The sequence below is a fragment of the Danio aesculapii genome, chromosome 3 (assembly GCF_903798145.1).
Source record: "Danio aesculapii chromosome 3, fDanAes4.1, whole genome shotgun sequence".
NCBI classification, from domain to species: Eukaryota; Metazoa; Chordata; class Actinopteri; order Cypriniformes; family Danionidae; genus Danio; species Danio aesculapii.
Window position 1 is genome coordinate 32012123 of NC_079437.1, and position 18441 is coordinate 32030563.

Consider the following 18441-nt stretch of genomic DNA (forward strand, 5'->3'; position numbering starts at 1 on the left):
AGCTTAGTATTTTTTTCACCCTCATGTTGTTTCAAATCTGTATTTCCTTTGAGGAAAATAAATGAGTTTACGAAGTAGCAACAGTTTTCTTTCCCATTGACTTCACTGACAGTCAGTGAAAACAGGAAAAGTTTAGCTGTCAATATTCTGTAAAATATCACTTGCAGAAAAACTTTCTACCAAATTTGAGTGACATGAGGGTGAGGAAATGATTGCATTTTTTCAAAAGCATTACATTTTGTGTTAATTTGATCAATTTTTTGACTTCCAGAAGAAGAGAAATCAGTTACACCTGTGCCTCCATCTTCTCCGTACCCTCGTCCTTCTTCACCCATTCTCCTCCTTCCCCCACTGAAGAAGCGGCGCAAGACCGTTTCTTTCTCAATGGAAGAAAGCGAGGTCAAGCCTTCTGTTCAGTCATCTTCTGCTTCTTCTCCATCTCCCTCTCCGGTTTCACAAGCTTCAGACGTTCCTCCATCCGTGTCTCCTGTAAGCACACCCACACCAGCAGCTCCTTCTGCCACCTCCAAGCCCGTCCCGATGCTCCTTCCGTTTGCCTCTCGTCCCAGTGAAAGCAGTGCCCTGACCTCCCCTGCTTCCCCTTCAGCCATTCTTACCGTCCCTCCACCTGTTCGTTCCCTGCAGCCTGATGAGCCCAAAAAGAGTCCAGGTCCCCCTCCATCCCCACAAACTCCCCCTGTCAAAAACTCCTCCAAACGTGGCAAAGACTCCCCCCGAACACCTCCTGCGCCTGTCTGCCTCACGGTCCAAAATCTCCCTCTCGACCATGCCTCCTTGGTCAAAATGGCATACGAGGATCCCGTCCCATTGCCAACAACACAAAAGGGCCGTGCACGTGGTCGCCCTCGAACACTCAGCCAGTCGGCTTCAGCTTCTCATCTTCATCCTGCTCTGGAGGAAGAGGAGGATGAAGAGGAGCTGGAGCAGCGGTTGAAACTCAGGGAACAGCTGGGAGTGTCCAGCCTGCTGCAGCTTGCCTCTGCCCCCAAGCCTGACCTCTCTGTTCTGGCCGATGTAGCGCTCAAGATGGACCCAGAGGCTGATATCGACTCAGAAGAAACTGAGACCTCCGACGAGGCAGAGGAGCACAAGCTGGAGGAAGAAGAGGGAGACTTCTTTGCCCCGCACCCACGCCAACCACTCCTGGATCCAGAGGGTCTATTCGTCATGCAGGAGCACAACTATTCTAAAACTCCTGCGCCTTCACACATTACGCCTCCACAGAAGAGGACGAAACAAGACCCCACCGTCCTGCTTCCTGCTGATCTCAATCAGCACGGGGTTCAAGAAGCTCCTGAAGAAGTCATCGGAGAAGCTCTTGCTGCCAGGGCAGAGGCTCCGGAGCTATACGGGGATCTGGACCTGCTGTGTGATGGAAGGGAGACAGCGGAAACCCAGACCAAGACCCTCAGCTCACCATACAAGAGGACTGGCTCGATCAGCAAAGAGGTGGAAATGGAGGAGAGGGGGAAAGGTAAAAACAAGAAGAGAAGTAGGAAGGACAAAGAGAATGAGGAACTACAGACCTCAAAGAAACAGAAAGAAAAGCAGGTCAAGAAACAGAAGAAACGGAAGTTAGAGGTTTGTGTTTCTGTCTTTTTTCTTAGAATAAACAGTGCTTTCCATACATAGACTTTACTTTGGTGGGCCACCCAGGTATATTAACAGCCGCCTGCCCAATTTTATTTGGCGACACTTTAAAAAAAAAAAAAATATATATATATATATATATATATATATTTCTATTATTATCATCTACACTTTTTTTTTTTAAATATCGGCCCAAGATAACCAAATATCTGCGATCAATAACCAGTAGAAAATTGTCTCTCGTTTACCTGTTTCATAGGCTACTGCTAGTTGTGTGCACACGAGAACTGTCAACACTCCCACAGACAGTCACGTGCTCTGTAGACTAGGGTTGTCACTATACTGGAATCCGATATCAATCAATACAGAAATTTATAAAACATCTCTTTCCCACGAACATTTGAGCACCGGAGCAAGTTCTTAAACAGCGCTGATTTGTCATTGTGTTAATGTGCTCAGCAGAAATGACTGTGATTGGCCGTGAAGCTCATCAGTTCACCGAACTCACCACGCTGTTTACTGCGTGTAACCACAGATATAGGGACACTGGAGCATCACTCATATGTCAACTAGCAGACAAACCAGCTGATCGACGTGACTTTGAAACGCTCCAGTGTTCCTGTAACTGTGGTAACAATCAGTAAACATGGGGGTGAGTTCGGTGAACTGATGACCTTCACGGCCAATCACAGTCATTTCTGTTGAGCACGTGAACACAATGGCAAATCAGCGCTGTTTAAGAGCGTGCTCCAGCGTTCAAATGTTTGTGGGAAATTAACATTTTTAAAATTTCAGTATCGTTTGGTACCGAGTTCCAGTATCGTGACAACCCAACTGTAGACCCACACAGAGGCGCCTTTTTGACATTATCGACTTTTTGAAAAATCGGAATCTTCTAATGTCCGGTATTTGGCTTTCGAAAGTTGTCGTTAATCATATGCGTTTTTATATTACCTTTTTATTTAAGCCTACTTTTGCTTGGCTTCCCACCTGACTGCACACACACAGCCATGAAAGCGACAGAAACATTAAATAATTAATGAACAGCTCAGGAAAAACTTATACTATATAATCGAAGGGGGGCGAAATTACATTTAAATAGGCTGCAAAATATTTGTACAGCATTTTAAATAGTGAATCAACTAATTAGCCTTATTTAAATACTCTACACTTTTACTTACTATATTTTAGAGATATTGTCTGTTTTTATTCCTTTTTTTCTGCCATTTATTTCTCATTTGCTGTATATTTTATTAATTTGATGATTGATATATTACATAGCATATTTTATACATATCTAAAATGCTTTGACAATACTGTACAAAATGCCAATAAAGCAACCTGAACTTGAGAGAGAGAGAGAGAGAGAGAGAGAGAGAGAGAGAGAGAGATAAAAAACAACAACAATAAAAATAAACCAATTTAAACAATTAAAAATCACATAATTTTTTTGTCAAATGTAGTTGATCATTTATGTGCTCTGGGTAAAAGTTGTCTTTCAATCTGGTTACCACCGCAAGTGTATTTCTAACCCATGGGAAGCACTGTATAGAGCTTAGCTTGAAGAGTGAGCATTGCTCTCTGATTGTCTTTATATATATACATATATGTAATTTTTTTTTAAACGAAGCGTTGAAATAGAGGTCTTTGTAAAATTATAAAATTTAAATCAATTTAATGATTAAGTGTTAAACCCAAACTTTTGAAAGGTATTGTATTGTTCCCTTAAAGGTATTAAATGTCATTTAAATAACTTGAAAGTCTAGTCTCAAGTGGTCTCCTAATTGGTGATCCTTGTATGAGGAACATTGCAACATCTCTCATAGTTGCAAAAAAAAAAAACCTTCAGTGGTTTTTGTTGACCGCCACTTCTCACTGCATATTTCACCATGGTTGCGAGTTTTGTGAGTTTCAGGCTGTTGCGATGTAACAGTTTTTCCAACAAACCCACAGAACTTGAACTGTTTTTCATAGTTCTGCATTGTTGGGTCAAACTAAGTTTGCCAAAATAGTGTCCCTTTTCGGTCATTGTGTGCATGTAGTCTGTTTCCTAAAATGTTAATTACATACTGTGCTGCCAGGAATTTGAAGAAGATGTGGATGTGGAGCAGTTGGAGTCTGGTGAGCTTTCCAGCTCCACCTCTGACTCAGGAGACTCTGACTTTGGTCTGGAGCGATCGCTGGAGTTTGAAAAAGAAGAGGTTAGAAAAAGCGAACGCCTTTTCCTACAAGAAGCTGGCTTGACTCCCTCGACCCAGCGGCGACCCAAACACATGCCTGAATCTCTACCCATACCCTGTCCCTCATACAAGAACCGGAGTGAGTTTGAGCAGATGACCATCCTGTATGACATCTGGAACTCTGGCCTGGACCAGGAAGATATGAGACTCCTGAAGAGCACCTATGAGAAACTGCTGCAGGATGACCATGGCACAGACTGGCTCAATGACACACACTGGGTCCCTCATACTAATATCCTTACCACTACTTAAAAACAAAAATGTAAACCACATCAGATGCTTTTAATGCCCATACAGGGGCCAACAGTCATTAAATAAGGTGTTAAGGTAAAAAGTCAAATGAAATGGCTAAGTCAAGATGTATTGCTGTCACAGTTGATCGTTTTCCAAGGTATGTTCCTTAACCTCTTTCCTGCACTCACCAACATCCCGAACCCCCGGCGGAAAAAGAAGACAGCAGATGGGCAGCTTAGAGAGCACGTCACCGGCTGTGCTCGTAGTGAAGGCTACTATGCCATCAGCCGCAAGGAGAAGGACGTCTATCTTGAGCTTGACCAGCCAGTGACATTGCGGGAAATTGGGGACTACGATACTGCAGTAGGTTCAGTTTTTCCTTTGCTTTCTTTTTTCAGCTCAAATATACATTAAAGCTGTTACTGACATCCCGTTCACACCAAGCACAATAACTATAAAGATAACAATGAAGACATCATTCTAAAAGTTATGAATGTAATGTAATGTCTGAATGTAAAACAACAGCAGAATTCAGACCACAGCTATAACGATAAAGATTTGAAGAAGCGATATCTTTGGGACCACTTTCATAATGATTTATTTTCTCAGCTAATAATTGCCCGTTTTCACTGAGTGGTACAGTACGGCAGGGGTTTTCAACCTGTGGGGCGCGAGAATTTGAGGTGTGCACTTAAATTATGATGAGGATTTTTATGCGTTCACTAGAGTGAATTTGATTAACGTTAGTTAAACAGCTATCTAGCAGGCACCTGTAGAGTTAATGCGTTCGAGTAAAATGTATACAAATAAAATGGACTGGGTGCTTTTTTTAAATGAATGATGATGAATGAAAGTAAAACCGGTGAGCATCTGACAAAAAAGTGCCCTTCTGAATCAAATCAGCATCATGCCCTTCTGGATCTTTTAAGTGACCTTACTTTGAAGACACTACTGACTACGTTTACATGGACATCAGTACTAGTTATTGGCCTTCATCAGAATAATATAATTAAGGTGTTTACGTGAAATGGTTTTTGAATGTTGCGTCACCACGCTATTCACATTTTGATGTCCTAAAAGGTTGAAACCCCTGCAGTACGGAACAGGTTGGCACGCTTTTGTACTCATTTTCACTGTCAAAAGGTACCAAAAAGTGACCGTACCGTACCTCCTTTTGGGTATCTTTTCCAAAGGGTACCCATCACAACAAAAGGGTACCAAAAGGCGGAGCCAAACGTGCACCTGAACGCTATTGGTTTACTAGCGCATGCAAAAACCAGGAGAATGAAAACAAAACCTGAAAAAAACAAAGGAGCAAATGATTCATTCAGCAATCTAAAACATGAACAAACCATAATTAAATCATGTTTAATTATTATCATCGCCTTTTGGACTATTATGAACTTGAAATGACAAAATTGCATTTTAACAAGAGCTTACATGTGCTGGTGAAATTAAAAATGAGTTTTGTACTGACTGTATATGTTTTGTATCGTTTATGAACCCAATTAAGGCCTTAATGTATGTTTTGGGTATTTTTATTTGTAACTGGTAACATTTCTGAGACTGTAAGTCACTGTATTCGTTCACAAATATTTCTGTTTCTGTTTTTATTTTATATAATCGCAGACGTTAGGCTGTTTTGCATTGTCATGTTTATAGAAAAGTTAGTAATTAACATGTATTTATACATAAGTGTTCATGTATTTAAAGCATTTGTTTAGTAAGAAGTGCTTCTCATACGATATGTGAACTTCAGGCGAGAATGGCGTCGACTGCAACTTTCTGTCGAACACCACGCCTTCCAAAAGGGTACCAATGGTACTATTTGGCAGTGGAGACACAAGCCTGATAAAGGTGACAAGTACCAAACTGTACGGTACTGTACCACTCAGTGGAAACGAGACTTAAATGATAAAACACTGACCGCCAGTCAGAATCCATTGAAATAAAAAGGCAACAGGCATTTTAAAGCTACAGACGCCATTGTGGAGAATCACAGCTTGATGTTAATCTCTTTTGTTCAAAGATTATTTACAGATAATGACTCTAGAAAACAATTGCTTTCCATGGAAAAGAATGATAAAATTACATGGAAGTTATGCAAGCCAAGCTAGCAAATTTAAGTCTAAAAATAAAAGTACTTTAAGTGTCCAGTATTAGTTTCAGCGTCTTTCTGTTGCATCCTTTGAAAAAGCTGGCAAGAATAGTTTTTAATTCAACTACACTCACTACAATTGATAATTTAATTTGATTAGATTCATATATTTTAAATAAAGATTCACCTGTCAGATGCGCTAGCAGCACAGAAAATAAAATAAAATAAACTGATTCTTATCATTCAAAATTATGGATGCACATATATTTATTGTTCTACATATGTTTTTAGTACTCATGCTGGGTGTGAACAGGCCTTTATTCAGGTTTAATTTTATTTTTGAGTGGGTGATTAATTGGCGTTAAGTGACTCAGCACACAGTTTGGGTCAGTAGTTTGTATCCATCTGATGACATCTCTCTCACAGGGCTCAAATCGTGTGCTGTCTGAAAGGCGCTCAGAGCAGCGACGTCTCCTCAGCGCTATCGGCACTCCAGCAGTGATGGACTCAGACCTGTTGAAACTGAACCAGCTCAAGGTAAGTCTCTTCAGTTTGTTGACACAGCCTTGGCCTTCCTGTTATCAACACTTTGATTGCGTTGACCTCAAGTCTCCTTCAGGTTAAAGAACTCGCTTTAGATTTTATTCAGTGCTGTAGTTCCTTTATTTGTTTTGTTTAAAATTTGATGTCATCATGCCTGCAGGGTTGTTGGCATCTGTGGGTACAATCACCAGCAGGTCTTTGTGCTCTTTTTAGATTAATTTATAGCCTACACACAGTGGTGTATAGTTACTGACTCCTGTGCCATTGACCCCGCCTGGCTGAGCTTATCAGTGGTTATGGGTGTGTGTTGTAGTGCTGTGCTTTAACCGTTTGAGATTGAGTTCACATGTTCAAAGTTAAAAGACGTTCCTTTAAAGGCAGTTCCTATCTTAAAGGGATAGTTTAAAGAAAAATGGAAGTTCTTTTATCATTTACTCGCCTTCGCTTATGAGTTTCTTTCTTCTGTTAAACACAAAAGTAGACACACTTCATTAATATTTGGGTTTTTTTTTTGTTCTACAATGGCAACCAGTTTCCAACATATTTCAAAACAGCTTATTTTATATTCAGATAAAGCTTCAGAACTTAAGGGTGAGTAAATAGTGAGCTAAATGTACATTTTTGGCTGAACTATCCCTTTGATAGCATGCATTTTTAGTAAGAGTTAATGAATTCACTCCATATGTTTAGAATAGTTGGACGTGAGTTTAGGTGATTTGTTATACAGCAGATGTGGGGGTTTGTCATACAAAGGCTATCCTGTGGGTCTTTTTGTTGCTATGTTTCACTGTAAAGCCAGATTTGAATCAGTGAGCTAAATGTATCTGATTTCCACTGTAAAACCGCCATTTACTAGTGTATTTATCGCAGCTCTGTGTGATTGAAGTAGTTACTAGAAGGAGATGAAAAAATTGTGTAGAGCCTTGTTTATATGGATAGGAATGCTCCACTGTGATGTTTAGTGTGCTGCTAATCAGTGTTCATTCTGTAATCCTATAAAGGGGTCACGAACTGCCTTGATTTTGGTATTTTGTAGTTTACTTATAATGTAATCAAGATGTTTGCATCAAAATGATTTAGAAGTAGCGGGTAATCTGTGCTGTTTTGACTTCCACCATTGTTTGAGCATGTGTGGAGGATTGAAGACTAAGCAAATCTAGAAATAAATAGATTTAAGTTACACAATGCATTTACTTTCACAGTCTCTCTGAAAATCCTGCATCGAGTTGTGCACTATTTATAAAAGAATCTGCAGTAAGATGAAGGATAAGTTTCTTATTGATGCGGTCTAATACTCCATTTAAAATACATTTTCAATGTTGGAATCATGAATTGCTTCAGAACATCTATTACAGTTTTTATAACACGTTTTCATTTTGAAATGACAAATTTTATTCTGCAAGTTTGTTAAACTGATCAAATTTTGCTCTTCAATGTTTGGACTTTCAGCAGTGAAAATTAAACCATAGTGAACTGACACTAGTTTACTAGAACTTCTGTGTTAAGCTGCTTTAACGCAATCTGCATTGTAAAAGCGCTATAGAAATAAAGATTAATTGAAGAAATTGAATCAAATGTGTGACAGCAAAGACTCAGAAGACTCGTATATATTTATATATTTTTACTTCATATTAATCAACCCCCCCCCATCACACTTTCTAGCATGCCAAATACTAGGGCTGCTCGATTATGGGAAAAATCATAATCACGATTATTTTGGTCATAATTATAATCACGATTATTCAAAACGATTATCAGTTGAAGTCAAAATTATTCGCCCTTCTGCGTATTATTAGCCCCTTTAAGCAATAAATATTTTTAATTGTCTGCAGAAGAAACTACTGTTATACAATGACTTGCCTAATTACACTAATTAAGCCTTTGAATGTTACTTTAAGCTGAATACTAGTAACTTGAAAAATATCTAGTAAAAAATAATGTACTGTCATAGCAAAGATTAAAGAAATCAGGTATTAGAAATGAGTTATTAAATCTGTTGTGTTTAAACTGTTCTTTAAGCATCTTCACTGTAAGAAAAAATCTTGAGCTACAAAAGTCCTTCAGTCAAGAGCAGTGAGGGATTTTCTCCTTTTGTTGTTTGATCAATAATAAAAACAGTCGGCAGCAGGAACATTGCACGCTGTCACTTTAAGAATAGTGCGACTCTGATATGGTTTCTCTTTCACATGTCTTTTTATTCTCAACTTGTTTGTTTATTACACAAATGAGGGTTAATATGAAAAATCACTAAACAACGCGCTCTGACACAAATGTGCATGTATTTGACCATTAAAGCGCTCACATTAAGATGGCGTTAGATGTGTGTGCTCTGCTCATCTCCGAGCCTGTCCAAGGCCAAGCGCGGCATGCACACACACAACAGCATGCGCTCTTTCGCGCTTTTAAAAATATGAATGATTCGAACGTACATCAATAAATGATGCGCATCCCGTGCTGCAAACGTTAGACTACAGTACATGCTTTTAGTCATTTTCACGTGAAACTGAGCTTTGCAGAGCAACAAATGTGTACAGCTGGAAAGGGGGCAGTATATGATGGAATAATCATTTATTAATATCATATATTAATGCTTTTTCATAATCATTGGAAGCGAAAATCTAAACCGGATTTTCGATTAATTGCTCAGCCCTACTAAATAAAATTACATTTGGCAATGTATTAATGTTTTGATATGTTAATTAGATTTAAGTTATTGCATGTTAATGTATTAATTTCAATAATATGGCAAGCTGTTACTATATTTTTACAGATACAAATGCTGTTTCCTTGAGCATACATATATTATGCTCAAGGTAGTTGCATTTTGTTATTGTGCACATTCAATTTTTAAGTAATCCATGCATCTGTTTCATTCACAGTTTTTGTTCTAGGTCTTAAAATAGGTTTATTTGGGTTCTGTTAGTCTGCATATAGACAAATTCCAGTTAATGTTCAGGAAATGCTCATAGTGCTTGTAAACATGGTCAGCCCTGTAAATATTTACATGGTCTTTGTTTATAATACATGTTTGTAATGCATCTGCTTGCAGTTCCGCAAGAAGAAGTTGAGGTTTGGCCGCAGCCGAATCCATGAATGGGGCTTGTTTGCTATGGAACCCATCGCTGCAGACGAGATGGTCATTGAATATGTGGGACAGAGCATCAGACAGGTGAGCTTTCGAGCAGATGTGTAACTAATTAATAAATAATAAATAACATGTTCTAAGATGTTTGTTGGTTTCTCATGCTTGTTGATCAGTGCTAATGGATTGTGTTTGTTGCACCATGTGTAGATGGTGGCTGATAATCGGGAGAAGCGATATGCCCAGGAAGGCATCGGGAGCAGTTACCTATTCCGTGTCGACCATGACACTATCATTGATGCCACAAAGTGTGGTAACTTGGCTCGGTTTATTAACCACTGCTGCACAGTAAGTTCCCTCCTAATGACACTCCGATATCTCTAATACCACATGACTGGCGTGATGAACATATTGCTGACCCTCCCAGTGCGAATAGCTGTTATGCTAAATAATGTTTATATAAACTCAGTATCAGGATTGCATTAGACTGGAGGAGATTTGTGACCTGATCCAGCAAAATGAGTCACAGAGACCCAAATTGTTTACTATTGAAATTTTGGGTTCAAAATGAAAGGAAAGAGGAGACTCTACACTTTAAAAAGATATCCTATTCAAATTCATACCTACAACAGAAGTTGTCTGTCCTCTTTTACCAATTGAAAATCATGAGGAAAATGTTTTTTGCTGATGTCCTTCAAAATCTTTGCATTTAAAGGCATAAACTATTTATTTTACAGCTTAATTTGTACATTTATTTATATATATATATATATATACAAATGCTATCAAACCAGGCTGAACCTCAAATTATTTATATGTATTTATTTAAATAAATATTTTAAAAAGAAGAAGGACATGAATCAGGATGTTCAAGAGCTTCTAAATGTACTAATTGTTCAGGGAATCATCCAGGAATGTCCTGTTTGGATAAAGGAAAAAGAAATGCTAAGAATGAAATGTGTTGAAAGGATCAGCTATGTGAAAGCATGCAAAAGGGTCGACCAATCCCCCTTTTTTAGTTTGAAGAAAACCTATGCTTCTGTTGTGAAACCAGCCATGAGCAACATTGACTGTCAGACTGATTTGACCTGGGTGAAATGTGGGAAACCACAACAGGTCAGTCAATGAAGTTCCATCATAGTCAAAAAGAAGAACCAAGGAATGCAGAGTCAAACAATACCCAATGAAAACCAAGTTAAAGAAGATTAAAGATATTCGAATGAGATCAACCATTCATCAAGAGGAAGAGTCAATCGGATGTAAAAACTCAACCAGCAGAGAGAAAAACCCAAAAGACTGAATATCCAAAGAGTAATGACGTTGAAATGAAAGAGACTGTAAGTTACGAAGTCAAAGTTTGTCCCGTTTTAAATCCCATTGCTTTCTGCCTTCAAGAAACCATGTTAACAACAAAAAGTAACCCAACATTTAAAAACGATCATATTTATAATTGTTTTGACCAAAATAAACAACGCCCTTCTGGAGGCTATATTAGTAAGACATGATATAATTTATAGTCCCATATCAATAAAAACCAACCTACAAGCAGTGACAGTGTGTTTAACGACTCCTAAAACTATAACTATATGCTCTATTTATATACCCTCTGATACTGCTGTGACAATACAAGAATTGAACAACATGGCAGAACAACTGCCATCACCATATTTATTAATGGGTGATTTTAATAGCCATAACATTTTGGGAAGGGAGGCATACAACACCAAACGAAGAAGAATTGAAGAGTTTATATATACAAATGATCTATGCCTACTAACTGATGGTTCAAATAAATATCTGAATCCAGGGTATGGAACATATTCTGCTATTGATTTAACTGTGTGTGAACCGCAAATAATAATTGATTTTTCATGGCAAGTTTGGAAAGATCTTTGTGGAAGTGCTCATTTTCCATTGATTATAACATATATTGAAGAAAATATCCAACAAGACACATCAAGATGGCAAATGAAAAAGCTAACTGGTATACTTTCTAAATAGAAAGTAGACTGGCAAAAACGGCAAGATCCATTGAAGAAATTTACAGATATACTTATTGAAATAGCAGAAAAAATCTGTTCCAAAAACATCAATAAAACCACATCATAGGAAAAACTCTGGTTTAATGAAGATTGTAAAAAGGCTATTGCTGATCGAAAGAAGACGAAAAGACTTTTTAATAAACACCCAACAAAAGAAAATCTCACCAGACTGAAAATATCAAGAGCATATGCATGACGAATCATTAACGAAACAGAGGCAGAGTTGGGAAAACTATGTATCAAGTTTAACATCGCAGACTCCAACAAAGAAAGTATGGGATATGATACGGAAGATGAAAAACAAAGGAGGAGGATTACAAATACAACATTTGAATCTTCCAAATGAAGTATTAACAATGAAGCAGGATATTGCCAGTAATTTGGCTAGGACTTTTAAAAGAAATTCATCTTTAGAAAATGAATTTTGCTTTTAAAATGGTTTTGCTATTAAAAATTCCAAAGATACTGCAGTTGGAACCTGATAAAATGGCCTTATTAACTTTCTCAACATCAGTAACAGGCTGTTTGACGTTTTCATCATCCACGTGATTCTCATCCACACTACATTAAACTTCCCTACACAATACTGAATCTCTATGAAGTGATCTGCTAACTTGTTTGCATAGAGCACTGCTATTTCTGAGGATTGAAACAGAGATTCCCTTTGACAAATGATCAGTGTTTATATACATTTGTACAATATACATTTCTAAGCTTCTTGATTGGTTTTATACAACATTTAACACCATATTTGGAGAGCAGAGAAATTGATGTTTCACAGGACACCCAGAATATAGATAAAGTGACAAGAGGAGTTAAGAAAAGCAATGTTCATTTCCAGAAAATTTACTAGAACTTTAAGTCAGTAGTTTATGCCTTAAATGACTTTTATAGTAATTTAAGTACCTTTACGCAATGATCTGGACTATGAAACTTTGTGAGGTTATTTCGCAATGTCTGCTCTAATTTTTTTCATAGTTTTTTCACATTATTGGCCTGAATCTTAAAATAGAATGGACTCATTTTGCCAGATCGGGTCGCATTTTTATATTCAAATGATTCGTTCAGAGTGAGTCTCCAGTAAACAATTCACTGATTTTACCAACTGAACTGAATGGGTTTCAGCTTCTGAATGTGGTTTCACATGATTTATCATGAGTTATTAGTGTGTTTATTAGAACTATAACTGCTCTGAGTTCAAATACAAGTTTTGGTAATTTAACTTTCTTGCTAAATAAACGTTCATCAGTAAATACTTTTATTTTATTACCCAAGTAAATAAAAAATCAAGCGCTTTAGTTCTTTGACTCAAGTAATATTGAAAAGGATTACTTTATACTTCTACTGGATTAAGATTTTAGTAGGATATCTATACTTTTATTTGAGTGCCTAATCTGTGTACTTTGTTCCTCTATAGAATCCTAAACATACTTTATAATATATATATATAATATTTTAATATATAATGGGGACAGTGGTGGACAAAGGCTGTTTTGATTCAGCGTTGAATTGTATGCATAAATTATACTTAATGAAAGTATATAATATTCTGTTCCAGCCGTGTGCGGATCCTTTACATTAATCAATACATTTTTAGTTCAATTTAAATAGCAACAGCTATAACTGCTCTGAGTTCATATAAAGTATTTCCTTGTAAGGTCAGATGTTTAATTTTACCTCACTTGTTGACTATGCCATGAGTGTCCTCTATCATCGAGTAGCTATAAACCAAATTACACAATGCCTCAGAATGATGATGTCATATTTTTGTTTGTGTACTATTTATTTTTAAATGTTGCACCAACACTAATGAAACATGGTAACCATCTTTTTAAATCTCACCATCATAGCATTCACATTGCATCTCTCCTGGCCGTCTTTCACACTGGATTATTCTGGGCCATCTACTGTTGAGTTCTCTTACGAAATTAAATCATTCTAAATTTCAGCTGCTTTTCCAGATATTGAAAGTAATAGTGTATATGCCGAAACATGCTAATGGGACTTTTAATTTGCCAGTAACCTGGGTTAAGTGCTTCTGGTGAACTGTAAGCAATTGCAAAATTGACGCGTTTAAGGTCTCTTTTCTTTAAAAATCAGCGATCTCCACTGGCTGAGTGATATCCGATATAAAGTGGGTCTCAGATTGTACAAGAACCACTGCTTTATATTACATTTTCCCCGCCATGTCTTTATAATATATAATAAAATTACTTTACCCCAGTAAATTCAATGGAGCTTCTGCGCTAGCCTGCCGATTCTGACAGGCCCGTGCAGGTAAACTGCTTTTTGTCTCGTTTTATGCTTGAGCAACTAAATGAATGCCAATGTCTATTTAACTGATTGTATTTTAATTACATTATAACATCGATGCTGTAAAATGAATCGTATAAAATGGAAAAAACTCACAATAACCGGTCACCGGAAGTTTATCAGTATGGGATGAACACTAGCTCGGCATATACCCTATTGTCCTCTTGTCATTTCTGTGCCCTGTAGCTTCAGGATTAACTGATTTAGTGCTTCACATACTTTCTAGAAGCCAAATAAATCCATGTATTGTTTCTGCTGCATCTGTGAATGGAATTTGTATTGGCACCACAGGGACAATCCCCTCCAGCAACTAAAAATGAGCTCATGGAATGAAAACATACCCCATAGAGCTATGCAGGACAGAAACAGAAATTAAGCATTCAACACTTCCCAGATCCCCTATAGAAGGGGAACATAACAATAAAAGAGATGCATTCTTTTTATTCACAACATGTTCTTCTCTCTCTTAGCCCAACTGCTACGCCAAAGTGATCACCATCGAGTCCCAGAAGAAGATCGTGATATACTCCAAGCAACCTATTGGTGTAAACGAGGAGATCACATACGATTACAAGTTCCCCATCGAAGAGAACAAAATCCCATGTCTATGTGGCACGGAGAGCTGCAGAGGAACCCTCAACTAAAGGTGTCCTACTCCTGATACATGACTCGCCAATCAACTGTCCTGGCCCACAAGCTACTTTTCTCAGAGCGCACAATAATGTAGGTAGTGTGTGTAACAGGGCTTCTATACAGACACTGATGTTTAGCCCGAGTCAATGGGATCTCAGCACTGCCGCAACACCTCGACTCCCACCTACAGTTTTGTTTTTTATTTGTCCTCCAGACCAGGCCCTTATCTGATTTTGCTCCACCTGTTGCAGCTGTGTGTTGTTTTTGCCACGCTCTATGCTTTGAACTGCAGCTGTCTACCAACCAAACACACACGCACACATATTCTTCTCATTTGTGCACAACAACCACCTTAAAGTGCTGGGCCTTGTTTCAAGGGCGATTTTAAAGACCTGCTTAACAACATGAATTTAACATCATATTGCAGCATCCCTGTTGAGAGAGAGAGTAGTCATTTTACTTTATTATTATTTATTATCCTCGTTCAGATGCCTTCGTTTAGGTCAGATTTGTCCCTGTCGTGTCATCATTAGATCTGCTTCAAAGCACCTCTGTATATTTTTTGCAATATGGAGCTGTTTTGGCACATCTTCAAAACTTCTTCACAGCTGAACTGATATTATTGATAAAATTCCCCCCTTCCAGTATGATGTGCTGGTGGTCTACACCTTATATGGTACAGTATTGTAAGTTGTTGCGTTGTACATTACTGTTTTATTTGTACATTCTTCATAAATTAGGTGTTACAATGCCAGTACACTGTAACGCAAAGTTATCACAGAGGTTATTTAGAACCTACTATTATTTTTAACCCACCCCTTGCGTTATGCGATACCCGTTTCATCAATAGTTTTTAGCAATTTAAGAAGAGCAAGGGCAGTTGAGGCCATCGTTTTGAGTGCGCTGAAATATATGCACATTGATATTTTAGCATAAGATTGGAATTATTCATCGGGTTTTCTTTTGCCATTGATGTTTTTATGGACCGCTGAGGAGTTGTGGAGCAATTGAGCATTTGTTTTAAGATGAAGCCTCGACTTGGGAACTAATATCTCCCTTTCATACAATGTATTTCCACCTAAGTTAGAAGAAATATGTAGGACACACAAATATTGTGCCTATTTTAAAATGGATGTCCCAGATCTCCTGAGAGATGTGCATGTGTGAAGATTCGCTAGAACGGGTGGTCGTGTCTGTTCCTTCTTTTCTGTCCTTTTGTATTACTGACTCTCTCTCTTTCTTTCTCTCCTTCTCTCTGCCATATTTTGACATTTTGACATGACATTACATTTTTGCTCCGTTTTTTTCCCCTTTTATCCGAGGGCCTTGCCAGCATTCTGTTCCTTTGCGAGGAAGAGCTGTAAAATATGTAGATTTATTGCAGTCTTTCAGTAAAAACTGATCCACAAAAGTGTAACCGTAAAAAAAAAACCCTGAAAAGGACAAAAAAGTTCAAAAGAATTACATGTAAATATTGTAGAGGTGTTTGTTTCTCGTAGAAACACACTGGTTCTAGTCTGTAAATATGTTCATCCTTTTCCTACTTCCCATTGCAAGAAAATAATTGTACATACCTATCATTCAGTTATTTGTTTTTGTTGTTTTTTTTCTTTTGATTTAAAGTTTTAATATTATTTGCAATATTTCTCTTGTATTAATGCGTTGGACCCTTTATTAATGGTGCATTAAAATATTTTTTACAAAATAATTCGCTGTTCAGCATTTCTTTTTCACTTTTCAAACAGCACGAAATGCTAGGTGCTAATTTCTGCATGCATGTGGATTCACTTGCAGATGACAGGTCATGACTTAAAATAGAAGTAATTTGAACTATCAAGCTTCGTACATTTGAGGCATGAGCAAAGGCCCCTTGTGGGGTGCATGGATAGGATGAATATGGAAAACACTAGAGAGGGGGAAAGTAGAATCAATGTAGGGCTGGGCAAAAGCGCGATCTCTAATTATTTTCCACATTGAACGCCGACGATATATATTTCGATATAAGTTGTTAATGCTTCCTGATTTAAGAGTACTGAGAGTGAGAGTATTATTTTGTGTTTCACAATCCAATTACATTTCCCCGTGGCAATTAAAATAACACCATGTTCCACTTACCTGAAAACATTGAGACACTGATATATGGTGTCTGTACCTGTATTTCTAATCTTTTGTTCCTGCATGGAAAGCAAGCATTGTGTTCTCTGAGAGTTTTATTCTGCGGTGTGCGTCATGAATCCTGACCCCTGGCCAACATTCAGCTGGGTAGAGTTGAATGAGCAGCATCTTTTCTCCCCATTCAATGAGGCAATAGCTAATTATTGGCCTGAGAGTGCCATTTACAAACTCTCATCATATTTTTGTGGATTTAAGCTAGTGTTGATGTTAATGGACAGTATGTTTAAGCAGTGTCCTGGAAAATATAGAGATTTTTGTTATTTTGCGTAAGTATAATATGGAAAAGCTCTCTCTCTTCCTCTTTTGAGCTGTGGCGGAAGAAAGAGGTTTGCAGAGGAAGGTGCACACAGGAAGCAAACATCAATCTCACTGCTGTCATTGAAGAAATGACTGAGGTAAGAGATAAGCCTACGTTTAACGTGTATACGTGTTTTGTGTAGACCACCTACTTAAGAGGATTCATTTTGTGAAAAGCACGGGAAGAGAGTTACGATAAGGAAATGGGTCAAATATATTTATAATTATTTTTTTCTGTTTTAAAAGGACTAATAGTTTGTAGACGTGAATGACTGGTGCGAAACACGAGCTCTGCAAAGGCGAACCTGGTAACCTACATATTGAAGTAGGCACAAATGAGAGAGGTAAGCTTTCGCGGAGACTGAAACACGATAGTCTAACGTTACCACTGAGTGGAAATAGCCCGTTTCTGCACTAGAAAATTAGAGTGGATTATGCATATAATGTTGAAATGTCATGCGCAATTCATTCGTTCATCCCGCTGGATTTGTGAAAAGTGTTTGTGCGGGAATCGTGCCACCTTTCTATGGTTAACGATGATCAGGATGTTCTGTACCTGTAACGCGCTGTACATCAATATAACGGTCGGGTTTGTCCGCGGGCTGTTTTCTAGAACACCGGTGAGTGACGAAGGTGTTTGGATCGGGATGCTGTCAAGCCGCTGACAGGTCGGAACAGCTTTGAACCGCGCTGTGATGTAAACATGTTAGCCTAGTTATGGTTAATTCAAACAGAAATAGCTAACGAATAAGAAAATCACTTGAGTGACTTGAATGTCATGAAACCTGCTAGCATCGTTTAATCACACATCTTCAAAGTTTGTGTTTATATTGGTTTAGTTTTAGATATGTGTATTTTATGTTGCTAAACATAACTCGCGTTCAGGCTGATTAGCTTCCGAAATCTAATTATTTTTAGGAACTGAAGTGCCAATGGGTTTTATGCTTATTTTATGTGTGGCCTATATAGCCTAAACTAGTTAACAAATTTATAGTCATGAAGGGAATTTTTGCAACCTGATTTAGAGCCACATGACATTCAACTGTATTGAATTTAAGATGAGAAATCCAAAATATTTCCAAGTTCTAGGTTGCAGCTAAAAGGGCATCTGCTGTGTAAAACTGGATAAGTGGATAAGTTGGCGGTTCATTCCTCTGTGGTGACCCCTGATGA

The 18441-nt window shown here is 37.9% G+C and overlaps 1 protein-coding gene across 3 annotated transcripts in view; it reads left to right on the forward strand.

Moving 5' to 3' along the window:
• The window catches only part of setd1a (SET domain containing 1A, histone lysine methyltransferase), a 31389-nt gene extending 14885 nt beyond the window's left edge, over positions 1 to 16504 (forward strand). For 2 of the 3 annotated variants that reach the window (XM_056453720.1, XM_056453721.1), the window contains exons 15-21: positions 272 to 1602; positions 3693 to 4083; positions 4270 to 4448; positions 6610 to 6720; positions 9776 to 9895; positions 10019 to 10156; positions 14634 to 16504. In XM_056453720.1, coding sequence (XP_056309695.1) covers positions 272 to 1602; positions 3693 to 4083; positions 4270 to 4448; positions 6610 to 6720; positions 9776 to 9895; positions 10019 to 10156; positions 14634 to 14807 — 2444 coding nt within the window. In that variant the 3' untranslated portion in view covers positions 14808 to 16504. The remainder of the gene's footprint in view (positions 1 to 271; positions 1603 to 3692; positions 4084 to 4269; positions 4449 to 6609; positions 6721 to 9775; positions 9896 to 10018; positions 10157 to 14633) is intronic. The other variant, XM_056453722.1, reaches the window with a different exon arrangement.
• Positions 16505 to 18441: the final 1937 nt, after the last annotated feature.